This window comes from Crocuta crocuta, unplaced genomic scaffold, assembly GCF_008692635.1.
Source record: "Crocuta crocuta isolate KB4526 unplaced genomic scaffold, BGI_CrCroc_1.0 scaffold16, whole genome shotgun sequence".
NCBI lineage: Eukaryota > Metazoa > Chordata > Mammalia > Carnivora > Hyaenidae > Crocuta > Crocuta crocuta.
In genome coordinates, this window is record NW_027531893.1 from 1,378,116 (window position 1) to 1,397,399 (window position 19,284).

General features: G+C 37.6%; 1 protein-coding gene across 1 annotated transcript in view; it reads left to right on the top strand.

Annotated features, from left to right (window-relative positions):
- Positions 1–19,284, top strand: part of SLC13A1 (solute carrier family 13 member 1) — a 186,414-nt gene that overhangs the window by 152,016 nt on the left and 15,114 nt on the right. Inside the window, exons 8-9 of the mRNA XM_077773182.1 lie at positions 3,143–3,294; positions 15,072–15,191. Of these exons, the coding sequence (XP_077629308.1) occupies positions 3,143–3,294; positions 15,072–15,191 (272 nt within the window). The remainder of the gene's footprint in view (positions 1–3,142; positions 3,295–15,071; positions 15,192–19,284) is intronic.

The following is a 19,284-nucleotide window of genomic DNA, read 5'->3' on the forward strand; positions in this document are numbered from 1 at the left end:
CCCATCGTGAAACATTATAAGACAAGCACTTTCCCCTTCACAGTATGTACATGTTAATGTCCTTTGGTCTCCTTGGCAAAGGAAGTCTTCTCTGACCATGTCCTCCCTGACTGACTCCAGCTTCACCCCCTAGATGCTTAGCATCTTCTCCCTTCTTTGCATAGGGCTCTTTTTTCTCTTTCTCAAATGCTTAGGAGAAAGTACACCCCCCCACACAGACACACACCAAATTCCTTCCCTACTTATGGAAGAATGTAGTGCTTATTTTATTGTCCTCATCTCTGCAAACACATGCTCTTGACTTTCTACTCCAAATGACTTATTCCAAATCTCTTTGGGGCTGGGGTCAAACCCTTTGTCTCAGGTCTTCAGCAAAAGACTAACCTGCTGAGCACTCTCCATTCCCTTGTTTTTGTAGTTTCAGTACCAATAGTTGGCTCAATTAATGGCTTATCTCAGGCTCTTTTAAGAGCTCTATCCATAAGAGACCCCAAATAGAAAGAACAAACTGAGGGTTGCTGGAGGGGCGGTGGGTGGAGGGATGGGTTAATGAGTGATGGGCATTAAGGAGGGCATTTTTCAGGATGAGCACTAGGTGTTATATGTAAGAGATGAATCACTGGGTTCTACTCCTGAAGTCAAGACTACACCGTATATTAACTACCTTGAATTTAAATTTTAAAAATTGAAAAAAAAAATAATAACAGCTCTAGTTTTCTGCCCACTGACCTCTACTACTGTCTGTCTGGTCTTCAGTCTTTACCCCTTACTATAACATCATCTCTTCAATAAGTTTGGCCCAGTAATCACATGACCTAAGCAAAAAACACCAACAAAAGAAACAAAAACAAAAACAAAACAAAAATGATAGAGCTGACTGCATAGGGTTCACATTTACTGGATGATAACAGAATTGTTGCACCCCATCCCACCTCCTAACACCTGCACTTAACCCTTAACATGTATTAGGATATATTAGCATTACAATTTACTGCAGAATTTAAATTTATCTTGAATTTTTAATGTATTTCTAAATTGTCCATGATACTTGCATAAATATCACCTTATGTGGAGTAGCATTAATGTATGTTTTAAAGGTCTGTACAAAGGAAAAAGTATGGGAAATCCATAAAGGATAAAGCATGGCAAATATATTAGCATTTTCATATTTTGATTTTTAAAATTTTATATCAGCCAATGCATTTTAATCATTGTGTTTATATACATATTTATACACCTATATATTCATATATTTGCAGTTTAGCTTTAAATGAAATCCAGTTTTTTCTTTGTAGTTTTGAAAGTTTTTTTTTTAATAATTTTGAGTTTCAACCTGGCAATGAGAATTATATACACATTACATCTTAAAGTTTCCATTCTTATTACCAGTTTAGTTGTATCCATATTATATATCACTTTCTGGTTTCTCTTTGTTCTTTTCTATAGTAAAATAGATAATATTTAAGCCCTAAATTTCATTTGTCACTTTGTTCTACTATAAGAATTTTTAAAAGTGTTTTGCTATTTTATTAACATACCATTTGTTTCTCAAGTTTTCAATGGCAACCTTTATCATGGAAAATACAAATCATTTCCATGTAAGAAATATTAGACAAAGGGAAACACTTAAAAATTAATTTATTTTAGGTGAAGATTAGATACCCAGGGAGCTAATTCTTCAGTTAATTAGAAAGTAAGAGGCAAATTACAACCCAATGCATCTGACCCTTCCTTGTTAAATCATTTCCACATCCATGATGGCTGTCAGTGAATAGAAAATATTTTCTTTCCATGATTTCTCCAAAAGATCTTTCAATGCATATATCACAGATAGTATACCTATCTGTATGGAATAGAGAGATTCTTCTATTTGTATGTTTAAAAATACATCTATATTTTTTAAAGACTGCAATGTGTGGGATAGGCCTGAAATAGACAAGGCTTGATAGATGGAGACTCATAAGGAGCCTATTACAGTAACCCAAATCAGATTTGATTTATACCAAAGTGATAATAGTGGAGATGAACACGGGAGAGTCCAGACATATTTAAGTAGATAAAATTGACATGATTTGGTAGGGTGAGGAAGAGGGTGTTTTCAATACAGACAAGCAATATAGTATAGTGGCTGAGGTTATGAATTATAAAACGACTACATGTTTTCAAAATCTAAGTCTGCCATTTTCAGACTCTGTGACCTTGGACAAGCCACTTAACTTTACTCTGTCTCATGTCTTCATGTGTAAAATGAGATAATAACAGTGCTAACCTCATCATGTTGTAAGAATAAGGTGGATTAAATTGTTTATTTAATTTTAACTTAGTACAGTGTTTATTATATACTAAGCACACTATAAGTATTTGTAATGATGATGATGATGATGATGATGATGATGATACTATTAGCTTATATAGGTGATCCTGAAGAAGAACTACATTTGAGAAAGGAAATAGTGAGTTTGGTTTTGAACACTTGGGATTGAGGTTTTATTTAAGACATTCAAATTATGTTAAACAGTTACTTGGAAATATAGGTCTAAAAGAAGTTTAGGCTGAAGACCAGAATTGGTGGTCTGGTACATCTATATTCATTAAATCAGTGAAAATATATGAGATTTCCTAAGGATAAACATTGCAATGAAAAGAGACAGGTGCCCACGACCATGACATAGTTTCAAGAAATTCCACTTTTAAGGAAGGATGAAGGAAAGTGAACTGACAAGAGAGACAGATGAGTGAGATATCAAAGAAGCCCCCGGAAGAGTTTCCAAGCAGGAAGAAGGGATTAACTCTTTCAGTCCTGTTGAGAGGTCTACAAAACTGAGGCTGCAAAGTATCTGCAGAGTTCAGTAATGTGGAGATTATTGATAATCACAGAAAGTGCACTTGGGGTGGACTGAAGAGACAGAAGCCAGAATGGAGTGATTAAGAATGGAGTCAGTGAATGTAGACAACTCTTTTGAGTACTTTGGCTATAAAAATGGAAGTGGGGTAGGGCAGTAGTTTAACTGAGAAGAAGGTTAAGAAGACTGCCTTTTTTTATTTTGCAAAGATAACTTGAAAATGATTAAATGTTGGTGGCATGGAAGCCAAATAGAGAGCAAAGGACCACATGACATGTGAACTATTTTCTGTTGAACAGAATTCAGGCACAGGAACCAAGTATCGAACAAAGAAGGACCACATGATGTGTAAACTTATGTGCTTGTGTATTGCTTACTCTTCTACCATTGGTGGGCTAACAACGATCACTGGTACTTCCACCAACTTGATCTTCGCTGAGCATTTCAATATGTAAGTAAAATTTTTGAATTATTGATTTGATAAATAGGCAGCACACAACTTATGAGGGTTAGTCTTAACTGATTCAGAGAATTCAGGAACAATAATTGCTATCCTGAGTTAACTCTCCTTTGCTTTTGCTTTTGTTTTGTTTTTGTTTGTTTAATGTTTATTTATTTTTTGAGAGAGAGAGTGAGAGAGCAAGAGAGGGCACACAAGCAGGGGGGGACCAGAGAGAAAAGAAGCAAGAGAAAATCCCAAGCAGACTCCACGCTATTAGTACTGAGCCTGATGTGGAGCTTGATCCCACGAACCATGAGATCATGACCTGAGCCAAAATCAAGAGTTAACTGATTGAGCCACCCAGGCACCCCTACTCTCCTGTTTTTCATCAGGACATCAGGACGTCTTCCTTTCTACTAAGTGATAAATATGTAGGGCATACTGACTTAATAGGTGCCTACAGATTCCCCAAGTGAGCTCAGATGAGAGAACTCCTGGCTAACCATTCTAATCAAATGAGGAAAACATTAATCTTTATAAATAATACTGCAAATGATAGTTAACTAAAGTGAATATGGATTATTTGTGAAAATTTTTGTAGTGCTTGGGAACTAGTATTTGAACTTGAAAGATGAGTGGTGAGCAAAGTGCTAATTGCAGAAGTCTTGCCTAGAATTCAAAAATATTTGAAGGATTGAGCAATTGCGAGAAATGGCAGTAAGGAAGTATTCTAAGGACAGATCCATGACTCTAAATATAAGTTTGCCACTGTGATGTTCATCTATTGCAGAACATGGGGAATCTGTGGGTAGAGTCAGATAACTTGGGTTAAGAATTCCACAATTTTCAGGGGTGCCGGGATGGCTCAGTCAGTTAAGCGTCCAGCTTCAGCTTAAGTCATGATCTGGTGGTTTGTGAGTTTGAGCCCTGCATAGGGCTCTGTGCTGACAGATCAGAGCCTGGAGCCTGCTTTGGATTCTCTGTCTACCTCTCTCTCTGCCCCTCCCCAACTCATATTCTCTCTCTCTTTCTCAAAAATAAATAAATATTAAAAAAAAATTTTAATTTCATAATTTTTGGTCACTTCTACTATGTGAATTTGAAGGATAAAAAGTGCATAACTCTCCAAAGTCTTAATTTTTCCTGTGGAAAATAGTCACAATTCAGATGATTATTGTGAGAATGAAGTGAGTAAACTATGAAAAAATACTTGGCAATATTTGTAAGAGCTATTGTAAAATCATTGAAATAATAGTTTGAAAGTCCATGCTTTTTATGTCAGGCCTCAAACTGATTCAACACCCAAGGTATATTTTCAAGTACTAACAGGACAGATCGTCAGAGTTTCAGCAAGTTGGGCAGCATCAATGATTCCCGGGAACAGGATTTAGGTCTCTTCACAGAAAAATTCAGGTTCAGAATCAGGAAAACTACATACTTCAAAGAAGATTCACAGATTTTATAAACTTTCTGAAGTTATTTGCAAAATGTTGTGCATGCATAGCTTTCCCAAGAAATCCAAGATTCAAGAAAATGTCACACTCTGTTCTAAAAAGAACAAGAACATGTGTGCAAAGAACAGTGGCAGAGTGGGTTAGGACTCTATCACGGACCTTCATGTGCATTTATTGTTTTTCTGGTTACACATCCATCATATATAGTTCCAATGGCTGACTTAGAAAGAAACCTCCAAAAGGCATTTGGTTTATGAATGGGAGACTTCTGAAATTCACCATGTCAGACAGGACTTATCCAATGAATTCCCTAATTTAAGACAGGAAATGTACTTGATCTCCTTCTGAAAATTAGACTTCTGTTCTTTCTCATTAATTCCCCAAGGAGGTTCCACATTGTAGTCTTCTCTGTAAATCTCTTTCTAAAATTGAGACCAGAATTTTATTATTTTATTCTCAGTATTAGAGAACTGCTCACTTCCACCATTCCCATGAAACTGATGGAGTTAAAGTAATCTGTGCTGAACTTGCTCTTGGCCTGTGGTCTTGCACAATGTATGAACCAAGTTTTCTTTCTTTTATTTAACTGTTCCCTTGATGTTTTGGATGCATTAATCCATTTGCAATGACAGATTGAGAGCATTGTAGCACTTTGAGCAAAATGTTTCAGTAACTATTTTCCCTAATTATCTAATCTTCTAATTCTCCTAGTCATGGGAATTTGGCCAAAGATTCTTTAAATTTAGAAAATACTTAACATGTACTTTGAAATTTGGTGAAGTTTTGTCTTCAAAAGTTTACTTTAACATTAGAAATTATACACAAAAAGAAAGAAACTCACAGTACCCCTTCCTGATAGAAAATACTAGAATAGAGGGGGAAAACAAACTTCAGTGAAAAAACATAACTGATATTATTAAACAAGCTAGATATTTAACTTTTTCTTAAATACTGGCCCTAAAATACAACAGCATCTCAAGGCAACAATGGAATGAAATGCATTCACTTTCATTAGGAAAGTTCCAGAATCTTAAAACTACAGGGGGAAAAAAGCATATTCTTTGCCCAGGTCTTTGGAGCTGGACAGAAATTGCCCTTTAATTCAAATCCACTACAATAATGCCACCTTTTCCTCCTGGCACTGCTTGCCATCTTTTTAAAGGCAATACCAATGGTGATTTTGTACAATTTCGTTTTGGATCTTGCCCAACTCCAAAGGCGCATGAATCCTAAGAAATAATGATTTCCCATTTACTTCTAGAGAAAGGTGCAATTTACAAACAAACAATGGGAGGAAGAGAATGGGTAACACATTTCAAAGCCTTTATTTATCAATCTATCCATCTATCACTTACAGATATAAAATATATTTATATGTGTATATATATATAGATAGATATAATGTCTTTTGTTCTCTTCTTTGCACAAAGAATGGGAGAACAATGAATTCTGAGAAAGTTAAATTTCATTCAGTGCAAATGAAACAAACCTTTATTCCTTCATTCTTCAGTCAACAAATATTAGTTGAGGACTGACAATGTGCAAAGCACTGTTTTGAATTCTTTTGGAGAAGGCAAAACATAAAACTTGCCAGGGAGCTTCAAGATTCCATCTGGTTTTCTAGACAAAACATACATATGTGAAAACCATTAAAAATTTTAAAACATAATAACATTTGGTTTTTGACGTATAGGAGAGAGGTTAGGTGACATGTATTGAACTCCTACCAGAGATTTTTACATACATCTTAGTGCACACATACTCTCTATGTCCTTGCAGTGAAGGTGGCATATACTGGTGAGTAAAGCATAGGCCCTGGACTTAAAATGTCTGTGTTGAAATCCCAGTTCTTCTGTTTACTAACTAGGTGATCTTGGACAGATTATTTACTCTCTTTAAGCTTGCTACCTTGTCAGAGAAATGCAGATAATACTGTCTTTCTCTTAGAGAGTTGTTTAGAGTTTTACAGAAAAATAAGTAACATTTTAAAAAGTGCCTAGCATAGAGCATATGGTCTATAAATGTTGGTTATTATTATTAGAGTTGAGAAAGTGGATGTTTGCCTAGCAGACTGAGGTCCAAACCAAGATCATTCAAACCCCAAAGTCTGTCTCCATAAAAAATTACCTCCCTAGAAACATAATTGAACATTTATCCTAACAGAAGACTGTGACTGTTTGCAGCCAGCACCCCCTGGTCACTAGAGAAAACTTGTCTATACAACATGGCCCAATCTTAAAAGAGTAAATACCATGTTCATGAAGAAAATGAAAGCAAATAATTCATAAAACCAAAACACAAGAAGTTTGTACTCATTTTTTTAGGGATGCAGTGAAATGGTCTATGCGTTTTTGGGCACTGTTTAGAGTAGCAATGCGTGGATTGATTGGCATTCTAAGAGTCTGGGGATAGGAGACCAATTAGGAGTCTATTACCAAATTGCTGACAAACCATAAGAGCAGAACTAAGCTAGTTGTGAAGTGATAGGATTTAGACTCAGGACACTGTATGTACAGTCAGGAAGTGGTGAGTATAGGTGTGAGATTTTAAGGGCAAGGAGGGGTTAGAGAAACTCTGGGAATTTTTGCCAATATGGCTAGATGTAGAGCAATGCCATGAATTTCTCAGTTCATTGGAGAAATTAATGAATTTGATTTTAGACGTGGCCTGCTAAGAGCCTATCCACAAGACTTTCAGTAGGCATTTGCAAATGCATTGTTGAAGTTAGTTTAAAATTTGAGGGCTGGTGCGCCTGGGTGGCTCAGTCAGTTGAGCATCAGACTTTGGCTCAGATCATGATCTTATAGTTCGTGGGTTCAAGCCCTGTGTTGGGCTCTGTGCTGACAGCTCAGAACCTGGAGCCTGCTTCAGATTCGGTGTCTCCCTCTCTCTCTGCCTATCCCCCACTTACATGCTGTCTCTCTCTCTCTCTGTGTCAAAAATAAACATGATTTTTTTTAATTTGAGGGCTATGTATATAGAAATTGAAATCCTGGCTGTAGGAATGGTTACAAAGGGAGAAGAGTTAAAAGAATTAAGACATGTGTAGACTCCTGGGTAGTACTGACAAAAAAGAAGATGAGAAAAGTTTATCAAAGTAGGTGGAGAACCAGGAGAGGAGCATGTGGTGTTTTCAAAGCCACATAAGACCATATTTAAAGTGGAGGATGAGTCAGGAACAGGCAGTGTGGTAGAAGGGTCAAGCAGGATGATGGCTAAGAAAAGGCTTGGTTCTTATCAGTGTCCTCAAAAAAAAAAAAAAAAAAAAAACACATGTGGGAGACAGGGCCAAATGTAGACTGCAGAGAGTTCAGATGTGAGCAGGTAGTGGGAAGGGGAAAGCATCTAGCTTAAATGCTTCTTTCAAGTTTGACAAAGCAAAGAAGAAAAGAACACGCATAGTGTGACCAGAGGCAGAGAGTTCTCTTAGAACAAGGAAGATGTCAGCTTTGTTTTACATTCAGAAGAAGGAAACTGTAAAAGAGATATGTGACATTTTGAGAAAGAGAGAGAGAGGGAAAGAGGAAGATTGATTGGCTAAGAGTCAGATAGAAGCAGAATGGAATTAGAAACTAGGGTAGAAACGTTAGTCTTGGAAAAGAAGGACATGCCCTCCTGAGTCATAATGAGGGTGGCCAAGAAGAGAAAAAGTGAAGACAGAGGAATTTCAGGGCATGTGCACAGTTCCCTCCTTTCACAGACAAGGAAACTGAGGCTCAGAGACTTTAAGTGATTGATGATCACTAGTCAACAGAAGAACAGCCAAGCGAAGGCAGGTGGCTTGAGTCCCAGTTCTCTTTCTACTCTGCAGCCAGACAATATTAGGTGAGGGCATCAAGGTGGAAAAATTCTGAAGAAGTAAGTTTCCTGTCAGTAGCAAGAAAAACAACATCAGCATTCACATTTATGGGTTGCATTTTCTTTTTTATAAAATGTAAGCATGCAAATGTAACAAGTGTCATTTGAATACTTGCAAAACTAAGTGTGTGGCTAGTTAGACTCAACCATACCCTTGTTGTCATTAGCTGATGTATAGCTTCGAAGGATTTTCAGAATAATACTAATAAGATGAAGTTGATTACCCACGTCAACTCTAAAGTGTGAAGTTTCTTCTATTCTTAATCTTTGAATCTCACATCAGTGGTACCTAAATTCTTGCTTCTCTGTGATTACATCACTGTTATCCTTAATTAATCCTTGGACTAGAGCATTCTGGAAATATTCTTTGTTCTACCTACTTCCTGTTATAACCTTACAGGTTTGTTAGATTTTTATTAGCTCGTCTGTTAGGTAAATCCTGATTGATCAGCACTCTCTACCTGACCCTCATTCCATTCTACTCCACTGACAGTACATCCAGTCGTCACCCAATTGCCTCCTTTCTTGACAATTATTGTTAATAAATACCACCTTGTAATTAACCCATTTCCTCCTACTGTGGTTCTTGAAAGACCTGCCGACTGTGTCAATTTCTTTCTCTACTTGTGTGGGTGGTGTTTCACGTGAAACTCTGTTCAGTTACTCCTATACCACCATTCCCATCTCCTCTAATCATAAACTGTATTCACATTTCTATAAGCTTGTCTCATTCACATTTATAATAACCATCACCCCTGATGATTTGCAAGCTTGTAGAGTCTGAATGAATCATTTTCTTACTCTTTTAGCACACAGGGGCACAGGCGGATGATCAATAATCATCAGCTGAGATGAATTCTACCAAGACATAAATGAAGTGCTTATTGTTCTTGAGAATCATCTAAATAACTAAATAATTTTTTGATATTAAAATTATGCTATTGAGGGAAATATTATTAGAGACAATTACTGCTTTCATAGGAAAGTAGTTTTGGTGCATCAATATTATTTAACAAATAGAACAGCTATTAGTTAAACCCAAAACGCAAATCTACCAGATTGAAATGGAAGTAAAATTTCATAGCTTGCTGATTATCAAAGAATATTATTCAGCTTGTGGGTGTCAGCTGTGTAATACGGGGGTGTGCAAAGAGCGTGGAAGGAACATTTATTATCAATTATCAGCACAGTCATTGTTACTAATTTCATGTTAAATTATAACTACTGTGGGTTCACAAACTAAGAAATGATAAAATAAATGTGTTTATAGGTGCCCTAAATTCAAATGTGTTTATAGGTGCCCACCTTCCTAACCTTTCTTCTTGGCTAATTATAGAATGAGAAGGTAAACCAGCTACTTAACAACAGCTCCCTGCAAAAGTTACCATGATTTTCCCCTGGAGGGATGAGCAATTATATTTCTAAGAAATAATTTCTCTGGAACATACCATAGAAGAAATTTGAGGATTGCAGAGTTTGGACTCAGACCTTAGCTCAGATTTCAGTCATGCCATATATTAGCTTAACTTCTGTGAACATCAGTTTCTTCATCTGTATAATGGGGGTGATACTAGAACTTATTATTGTGAGAATTAAATGGGATGATGCATACTTGGCTCTTAGCAAGAGGCCTGGCACGTAGGAAATTGTCAATAATGCTAGCACTTGATGCTGTTATTTTATTTTTGCTATTGCTATTAGAAATATAAGCTTGGCTCATGGATAACAAGTAGTTAATATTTGAAAAGAAATGTCTGCAAATACACCAATACCCAACTGAAAAGTGGCTTTGACTCAGAAATAATCAAAGCAGTCATTAATCAAAAGGACTATAATCAACATGGACACAGCGTATAGTGCTCTAAAGGCCAAAATTTGTTTCAAGGTTGTAAATTTCCACAAGTACATCCATTCTTTTAAGACAATTTCTGTGTACTTCATTAGTATTAATGCTATTCATAATTTTGTAGTTGGGCTTTAGAACTATAAGAACAACACTGTGTTCCTTAGTTTCAACAATGATGGACACACATGCTTCAGGTCCAAGCACGTCTCTGTTATGGTGAAATCATTTCTATGGTGTTCTAAAATGTCCTTAGACATAACATTTGTCCCCTGGCTTAGGCACATTTTGCAGTATATATGGAACTTTCTATTTTCACCTGGGGACTGGAAATGAGGACACTATGCCTTCATAAAAAGACATTGTATTTTAAACCCTCCTTCTGGGTTGAAAATTCTGCCTGACTGTACAATCTGTGACCTTGAACAATCCATTTAACCTTATGAGACTTAGTGTCTTCCTGTGTAAAATGGAAATATAATGCTTTCCTCACAGGATTTGAGTTAGAATTAAATGTGCTTAGCTCATCTGCTCATTCCTAAACCTCTGCCTGACCTCTAAAACTTAGATGCCCCAGGGCATACTCCCTGTCCCTCGTATCTCCATTTACTCCTGAAATTATCACCACCGTTTCTGTGGTTTACAGTATCACCTGTATGCTGGTAATGACCTCTTTTATATCTCTAACTGCCCACTGCTCTCAGTTTCAGACTCATCTATCTAACTGCCCATCCAACATGACCACTTGGAAAACGAAGGGACATCTCCAATTAACATGCCCACAGCAGCATTTTTGACCCTCCACTCCCTTATCCATCTGCCGTCTGTTCTCTCTTCAGACTTCATTTCAATAAATGGCCCCTTTTCCCCATTTCTCCACATTTTGTCCCACATATGTTTAAAACCAAGTGTCTTCTCCTCATCTTCACTGTTCCCAATCTGACTTCAGGGAAAATCTACTCTGGTTCCCATTCTACCCTCCTCCACCGCCAAACTTCTTTTGTCTTTTAATAAATTTCCTTGTGTATTTGGTTTATATTGCTATTTGACACATTACCATTATCTTACTGGCTTAAAACTGCATGAATTAGTGACCTCATAATTTCTATGGGTCAGGAGTCTATGCACAAGTTAGCTGAGAACCGTGCTTAGGATCTTCATCAGGCTGAAATCAAGAGGACAGCTGGACCTCTAATCTCCACAGAAAGAGCCCTATCTTAAGATCATTCAGGTTATTGGCATGAACTGAGTTCCCTGTGATTGAATTACTGAGGTGCCCATTTTATTCCTAACTTTTAGTGTAGGGTCACTCTCAACTTCTAGAAGCTACCCCTAGGTCCTTGCCACATGGCTTCTTTCTCTGGCAGCAGGAAAGCTTACTTCTTTAGGCCAGCAAGAAAGGTTCTCTTTTAAGGGCTCACCTGATTCAGTCAGACCCACCCAAGAGGATCTCCCTTTTGATTAACTCAAAGTCAGTTAATGGAGACTTGATTACCACTGCAAAATCCCTTCACTTTTTCCATAAAATAACCTAATCACAGAAATGAAATCTCACCATATTCGCAAGTTCTTCCCACACAGAAGGAGAGAAGATCATACAAAACATGTATACAAGGTGCAGAAACCTTGGGGGTCATCTTGGAGTTCTGCTGACTACAGCTTGGCTTCCACTCTTGTTGCCTTCAATCTTGAGGATCCTTCTAACCAACATGTTTTATGTAAATAACAAAGTCTTTACATAGACTTTAAGTTAGATCATGTCACTAACTTATTTATTATGTTCCAATTACTCTTGATTGCGTTTGTACTAAAATTCAAATTCCTTCTGATGGCCTACAAGGTTTTACATGATCTGATTGCTGTTGGCTACTCCATGGACTTTATTTCATGTCACTAACTTTAGCTCACTACCCACAGCCACACTAGCCTTCGGATCATCAAATCTTCTGCACTCATCTCTACCTCAGGGCCTTTGTACTTGCTATTTCCTCTGTTGGAGTGGGGGCGGGAGGGGCGGGTAACTATTTACAGGACTGGCTCCTTCTTGCCATTTAGATCTCATTTCAAATATCACCGTCTTTAACCACACTATGTAAAACTTCTCCCTCTCCCTAGTAATTTGTCTATTACATTAATTTGTTATATTTTCTGATTGTTTTTGTGCTTCCCTATTTACTGTCTGTACTCCTCACTTATATGTAAGCTTTATGGAGGTGCCTGGGTGGCTCAGTAGGTTAAGCCTCCAGCTCTTGATTTCAGCTCCAGTCAGGATCTCACAATTGGTGAGATCCAGCCCCAAATCAGACTCAGCACTGACAGCGTAGAGCCTGCTTGGGATTTCCTCTCCCTCCCTTTCTCTCTCTTCCTCTCCCACTTGCTCTCTCCCGTGCACGTGCACGTGCATTCTCTCTCTCTCTCAAAATAAATAAACTTTAAAAATGTTTTAAAAATGTAAGCTTTATAAAAGGCTGTCCTACATCCATCTAGTTCACCACTTATCCCCAATATTTACAAGAGTGCCTGGTACATGGTAGATTCTCAAAGTTTTGGGTAAAAGTAAAGGATTCTACCAGAATGAATTGTACTTAACTTAGTTCATGATATTTATTTTAGGCAGGTACTTGCAGTCACTTCACTTGCAGGGCATGAGAAAGTGGGAAAATAAAAAGTGAAACTCATCCCTCACAGTATGCCATGAGTACCATTATCATTCAAAGTATTCACTGCAGATATAAGTATAAAGGTTATGATCAGGGAGGCCACTGGCCTGTGTGGTGTTCACTTCCTTACTACTGAAGAAAAAAGCAAAAAGAAAACAGAATTTAGCTTTTCAGGCTCTCATTTACTAAATGAACTACCCCTCCAGGCAAAGTACCTAAAAAAAGCCCCCCTTCAGTTAAACCAGTTTTACAGGATTGAGTGAGGAGAAAAAGATAGTCTGATTTCAAAGTATGAGCCACAGATGGTGAAAGATGAAATTGAGTTTGGGGTGCTAGTTTCAACCTAATTCTAGCAGCACTTCTAAATGCCTTTAGGGTGAACAGAATAGCATAGGCCATCAACCTGTAATTCAAGTCTAATACATTGATAAAAAATGAGGAGAAGAAGCCTTTTCCTCCTTATTGAATTTTCCAACTGAAGACAGTAAACATTTCTTTAAGTGAGCAATTCTTAATAGAAACTCATGGACATGATACAGCATTTTTGTATTCATCAAATCTCTGTATTCTCTAGCATTTCTTACTTACCCTTCTTCATTTCTAATTGCATAAATAAGTAAGCTAAGCTTTGGATCTCTTCATGATAGATAATGATCATCCCAACTTGGTCATGATACTTCTAGAATCTAGAGCAATTTTTTATAACCTCAAAGTAGTGGTAGAAAACACTGAAAATATAGAGTTTCAAATACCTATTATTGCTTTTTTTTAAAGTCTTTGCATTACTTAGCAACCATCTTAAAATAGAAGAGATACTTTATAAAGTAGAAAAATGTGGCTTATGTTGATGGCTGTAGCCTGAAACATTTCATTTATTTACATGACCTTTTTTGAGTGGAAAAATACAAAGTGTGGTTTAAATAGAACAAGAATATACAAATCTATCATTTCTATAAAATTTTCTACATTTTAGAATTTCAAAAATAATAAAAATAGGTTAATGATGTCTTTATTGCTTCTGTGTATTTTCTGTAGTTTCAAAGTTCCAACTCTGTCTTTGAGTCACTGTGTCAAGAAAAAAAGCAAAGACAACTGTCTCTCAAATTTCCTGTTTTTCCCTCTTCTGTCATAAAATAGATAACTATATGAGAATTAATTTGGAATTTATACTACATTTTGAAAAAATAAATGTGAGGTTACCAAAGAAACTGCTTGTCTCTGACTCCTCCCCCCCATTTTTTTTTTTTACAATTGTTTTGTGATTATGTGGACTGAAAAGCTAAAAATAACTAAGAGAAATAAAGGAAGAGCTCATGTTTTCCACAGAAATTTAATCATTTTTATCTGGTCCAGATTTGTTCCATTTGACTGAGCCCTGAAGCACTGTTTAATTCTAAGAAGGGCCAGTGTGTGCCTGGTAAGATGGTTATAGTTTCTTCAGGGCAGACAAAACAGAGGGGAAACAGCTATAGGAGACAATATGGATGGATCAGAGTCCCTTCCTAGGTGCCTGGGATGCCAGCTATTCATGTGAAATGGCAGCAGACATTTCAGTTCGGTGAAGTTAATTTTCATCAGAGGAAGTCTGTTCGTCTTTCCTCGCTCACATACTGACGATGTGAGTGCTAAGAACCAGGCACGTATACCCAGGCATATCCATTTCTTGTACATTTAATGAGCATGGGCACTGTGCTAGCTTTCCCAAGCCTTTCCTTACACATTGAACCAAGGGAACAAAAATCATGTCATATTCGCTCTTGTTTGTGTGGGAGGCAGCAATAGTGACGCAGTTACAGACTCAGGACAAGAGGTTAGAGGTAAAACCAGCTGCTATCCTTAATGATGAGAAGGTACCACATCTTCCTCTTGGACTGGAAGCATGGCAAAGACATGAAGTGTCGCTTCCCAGAGGACCATTAGGAGAGATTCCACCTTACACTCCCATGAACACTTCTCTGTCTTTTCACACAGGCGCTACCCTGAATGCCGTTGCATTAACTTTGGATCCTGGTTTATGCTTTCCTTCCCGGCAGCTATTATCATTCTACTCTTGTCCTGGATCTGGCTTCAATGGCTTTTCCTAGGATTCGAGTAAGTAAAGATTCCATGTTAATCAGACGACTAAAGGTGTCTTCCTTCCCAGTTCTCAGCAGCTCACCCAGTGCTCTTTCACCCATTTCATGCACACGAAGTCTCTGCATTTCCCTTCCTTATAAAACAGACACACATGAACACATATTTTAAGGATAAGCTAAAATATTATCTAAACGGTGTTGGCTGTGGAGGAGACTTTGCAAATCTACCATCATCTCCTTTCAATCCTAAGCTAATAATTTATTAATCAGGTGGAAGGGCATAAGGAGCTTATGAAAAAGACCCAGTCCAGCTTGTTAAAGTGGACTTTCAAGAAGTTTTGCCCTTCCTCTTTGTTTAACGTGGCGATTTCCTCTGGTTACCTAGTTACCTTAAACGATAGCATGCAATATTCCTGCTTCATCCGGGCACCAAAATTGTTATGTCCTTGAAAAAAAATCACATAAAGACATGAGACTGTGCCCTGTGGAAAGAATGTTAGATTACGAATCAGGAGACCAGGGACAAAGCTGTGGCTTCTCACAGTGCAGACGGGTGATCTTTCTCAGTCTTGATGTTTTCAACTGTAAAATGGAGTTTAATTGAATGATCAGTAAGATCGCTTCCAACACTGCAATTCTAGCACATATGGGTTCCGAGTTGAACAGCTAGAAGTTAAAGTGAGAAACACTGATCAAGAAAGAGCCACGAACATGTCAAATATATGTATTCAAGGCAAATTTGCAAATATTACCTTGGCTGAGACTAAAGCTGGTGGTTCATAAGAACCAATGAATTATATGACTTAAATGACAGCCAGCATTTAAAATTATGAAGGGCTCCACAGCAAAATCTAAAATGCAGCTTTATATATTCTACACATACAACAATACTCTAAAAAGAAAGGGAAATGGCTATAAATCAAACCCTGAGGATTTTTTTCCTGGAAAAAAAACAATTCAGATTCATCTTTATCGGTTATTATTTAAATCATCTCAAGGACTTATGAACAAAACAACATGTTATCTACTAAGCAGTGAGACTAAAGTCAGCTCTCTGTACTTCCTTTGAAAGGCAAAGCACTGTGACCCAGGGGTGATCCATACCCATGCCCAAATTTTCCAAGCCTCGTCCTATAAGGACTGATACTCTTCCCTCTCCGTTTCCTCTTCCGGATTTTTCTCCGGAACTACCACAGTTTTGTTAGGAGTGGGAAGATGATACTGATGATTTAGAAAAAGAAAAAGAAAACCTGTCCAGATTGTGGGAGCAGCGTGTGGCAGTTCTCCTGCTGAAGCAAATGTGTGGAATGTCACTGACTTCAGCAGGTGGGCATCAGTGGGGAGAAGCCAGCTGCATGCTAAATGCCACTTCCTGGAAATCCAAGCCTTTGGAGGTCTATTCAGTTGCACAGGTAGCAATTCAAGATGCAAAGGACAGGAATCCCAATCGAGGGGGAAAGCATCCGGTCACAGACCCATAGTTGTTTCCTTCTTTCTTGGTACATATAATCACTTTATAAAAAATGTATGCAGCCATTGTCACTATTATGAAATGGCCCACCATGCAAAAAGGAGATATTAAGAAAATAAAGGGCAGATGTATTGAAAGATATTCTCTGTGAGGACAAAAATCCCGTGAAGTGCATACATTAGGCAAAAGTCCATAAATCAGGATCAGTGACATATTTAAACAGTCCCATTGCTGTCCGCTATCGGTTAGACAATACCCAGCTTCACACTCCGGCTAATTTTTCAGTGTCCATTTCAGTCAGTCAGGGTCTTCACCTCCAGAGGTTTTAGATCAACAAACAGAAATTATTAGCTACTCCCCTGGCAGGCCACCATACATTCCGATTAGCGTGTTGGCTGTTAACACAGTTAACTCACCTATTATAAATGACCCCAACATACTTGGAAAGAGAGGGTCATCTATCAACGCCACTGAACTTATTTAAATGAAGAGGTTGATGCATTGTCATATGCTTCATCAGTTCCTTTGTGAAGGCATTAACCTTCATCTGTAGCAAACCCAACACAGCTTTGGACTTAACCATTTATCATCCCCAACCAAAGAGACCAAATACGTATGCCGCATATGCAGTCTCCTGGCTGGCAAACATCTTTTAGGCAGACTGGCATCTTTTTTCAATTCTACTTTTCTGTTCTACAGATGGATCTCAAGGTGGTCCAGGGATCAGTTTCTCATAATAATAGTATTTATATTGTGACAAGGGGTAAAATGTCAAGACTGGCACTTGTCAGTAATTTAGTTGAGATTATAGACATTAAATATTACCTCATTGAGCTTAAATATAACGACATGCATCTCATTATGTTCAGGGGTTGGAGTGTGTGCAGAAGAATGATTATGAAGGTGTAGGATGGATGATTTAAGAGTTGAGGAAATTCTGCTCCTTCAAAGGGAATAGTAGTCCAAATAAGTCTGAGTGGGAGAGCTACAGAAAAACAAATAAATCAGATATCTTTTTGTGATAGCTGCCTTCACACCGCCTCAGTCTTCCTGCTTCCTCCTCATATACATCCATGTTCAGCCCAGCAATTTCATGGAAGAACACCGGCCTGAGTTTTTTCTTCTTCTAAAATTGCTTTCACTGAAGTATGATTGACATATGAAAAAACCATAGATATTTAATATATACAACTTGATGTGTTTGGAGATAAGTAAGTATATACCCATGAACCATCATCAGTGTGAAGGCCATAAACTTTTCCATCACTTCCAAAAGTTTCCTCTTGTCCCCTTTGCTTTTTGGGGATTCCCCCCTCTTTTATGGCAAAAGCACTTAACATCTAAGTGCTACCTTCTCAGTAAATTTTTAAGTATACAATACAGTATTGTGAATCATAGACCTTGTTTTGTGCAGTAGATCTCTAGAACTTATTTATTTTTCATAAAAGAAACTTTGTACCCTTTGACTAACACCTCCCCATTGCCCTCTCCTTCCATTCCCTGGAAAACACCCATTTTACTCTCTGCTTTTAGGTGTTTGATCATTTTGGATTCTACATATAAGTAAGGGCATACAATATTTGTTTTTCTGCATCTGGCTTATATCTCTTAGAATTTCCCCAAGGCCATCCGTCTTATTACAAATGGCAGGATTTCCTTCTTCTTTGAGGCTGAATAATATTACATTATATGTATAAACCACCTTTATTTTTCATTCTACTTTCTCTTTACCCACTTGTTTGTCAATGGACATCTGAGCTGTTTCCATGTCTTGGCCACTGCGAATAATGGTTCAGTGAACATGTGAGTGCAGGTATCGGGTCAAGGTCCGGATTTCAGTTCCTTTGGATATAGACTCAGAAATGCCTTCCCTACTACACATGATGTAATCTAACTCACATACTCATAGACATTCCAAAGATAGTCCATAAGAATCTAGCCATTTACTCATTTATTTATTCCTCTGGAGGGTTGGTTGGTTTGTTTGTTTTTAATCTAAGCCCTAGAGCAGTACTTCACAAAAAAGAGTTTTGAAGTTCAGGAAAGAAAAATTAGTCACAGGGGAGAGGTGTCACTAAAATCAGCAGCTGAAAGAAGTAGGCACTGGCGGTTACTATTGACAATAGTTGAAAAACAATCTAGTGGATTCTATTAGGGTATAAGAGGTGAAGGATCTTCAATAACAAAAATGTAACTGAGTTGGTTTTTGTTCTGAGAATAGATCTAGTTCAGACTCCGCTCATGATCACAGTACAGGACTTCTCTGCCCTGGTGTATGACTCGAGGCTAGTGTATTTTGTGAAAACTGATGGATCTGACAACCAGCTATTTCATACATTTGACCAAGGTACTGCTGAGCTGATGAGTTGAGTATTGGTTGTGCGTGCTTACAACCATGTGTGTGGTTACATGTACAGTGTTGAGAGTCACTGCACCAAAGGGAACACCTATGACACTGTCCCTGTCCTCAAATAATTCATTATCTCACCAGTGAGATAAAACTACACATGTGCAACAATTAACAGTCAAGATAGATAATACGTAGATTAAAATCTATAACAACCAGGTATATAATAAAGTGTTAAATTAGAGATGAGTGTCTCGTGGCAAAATGGTACAAACCGTGATAGAGAATGAA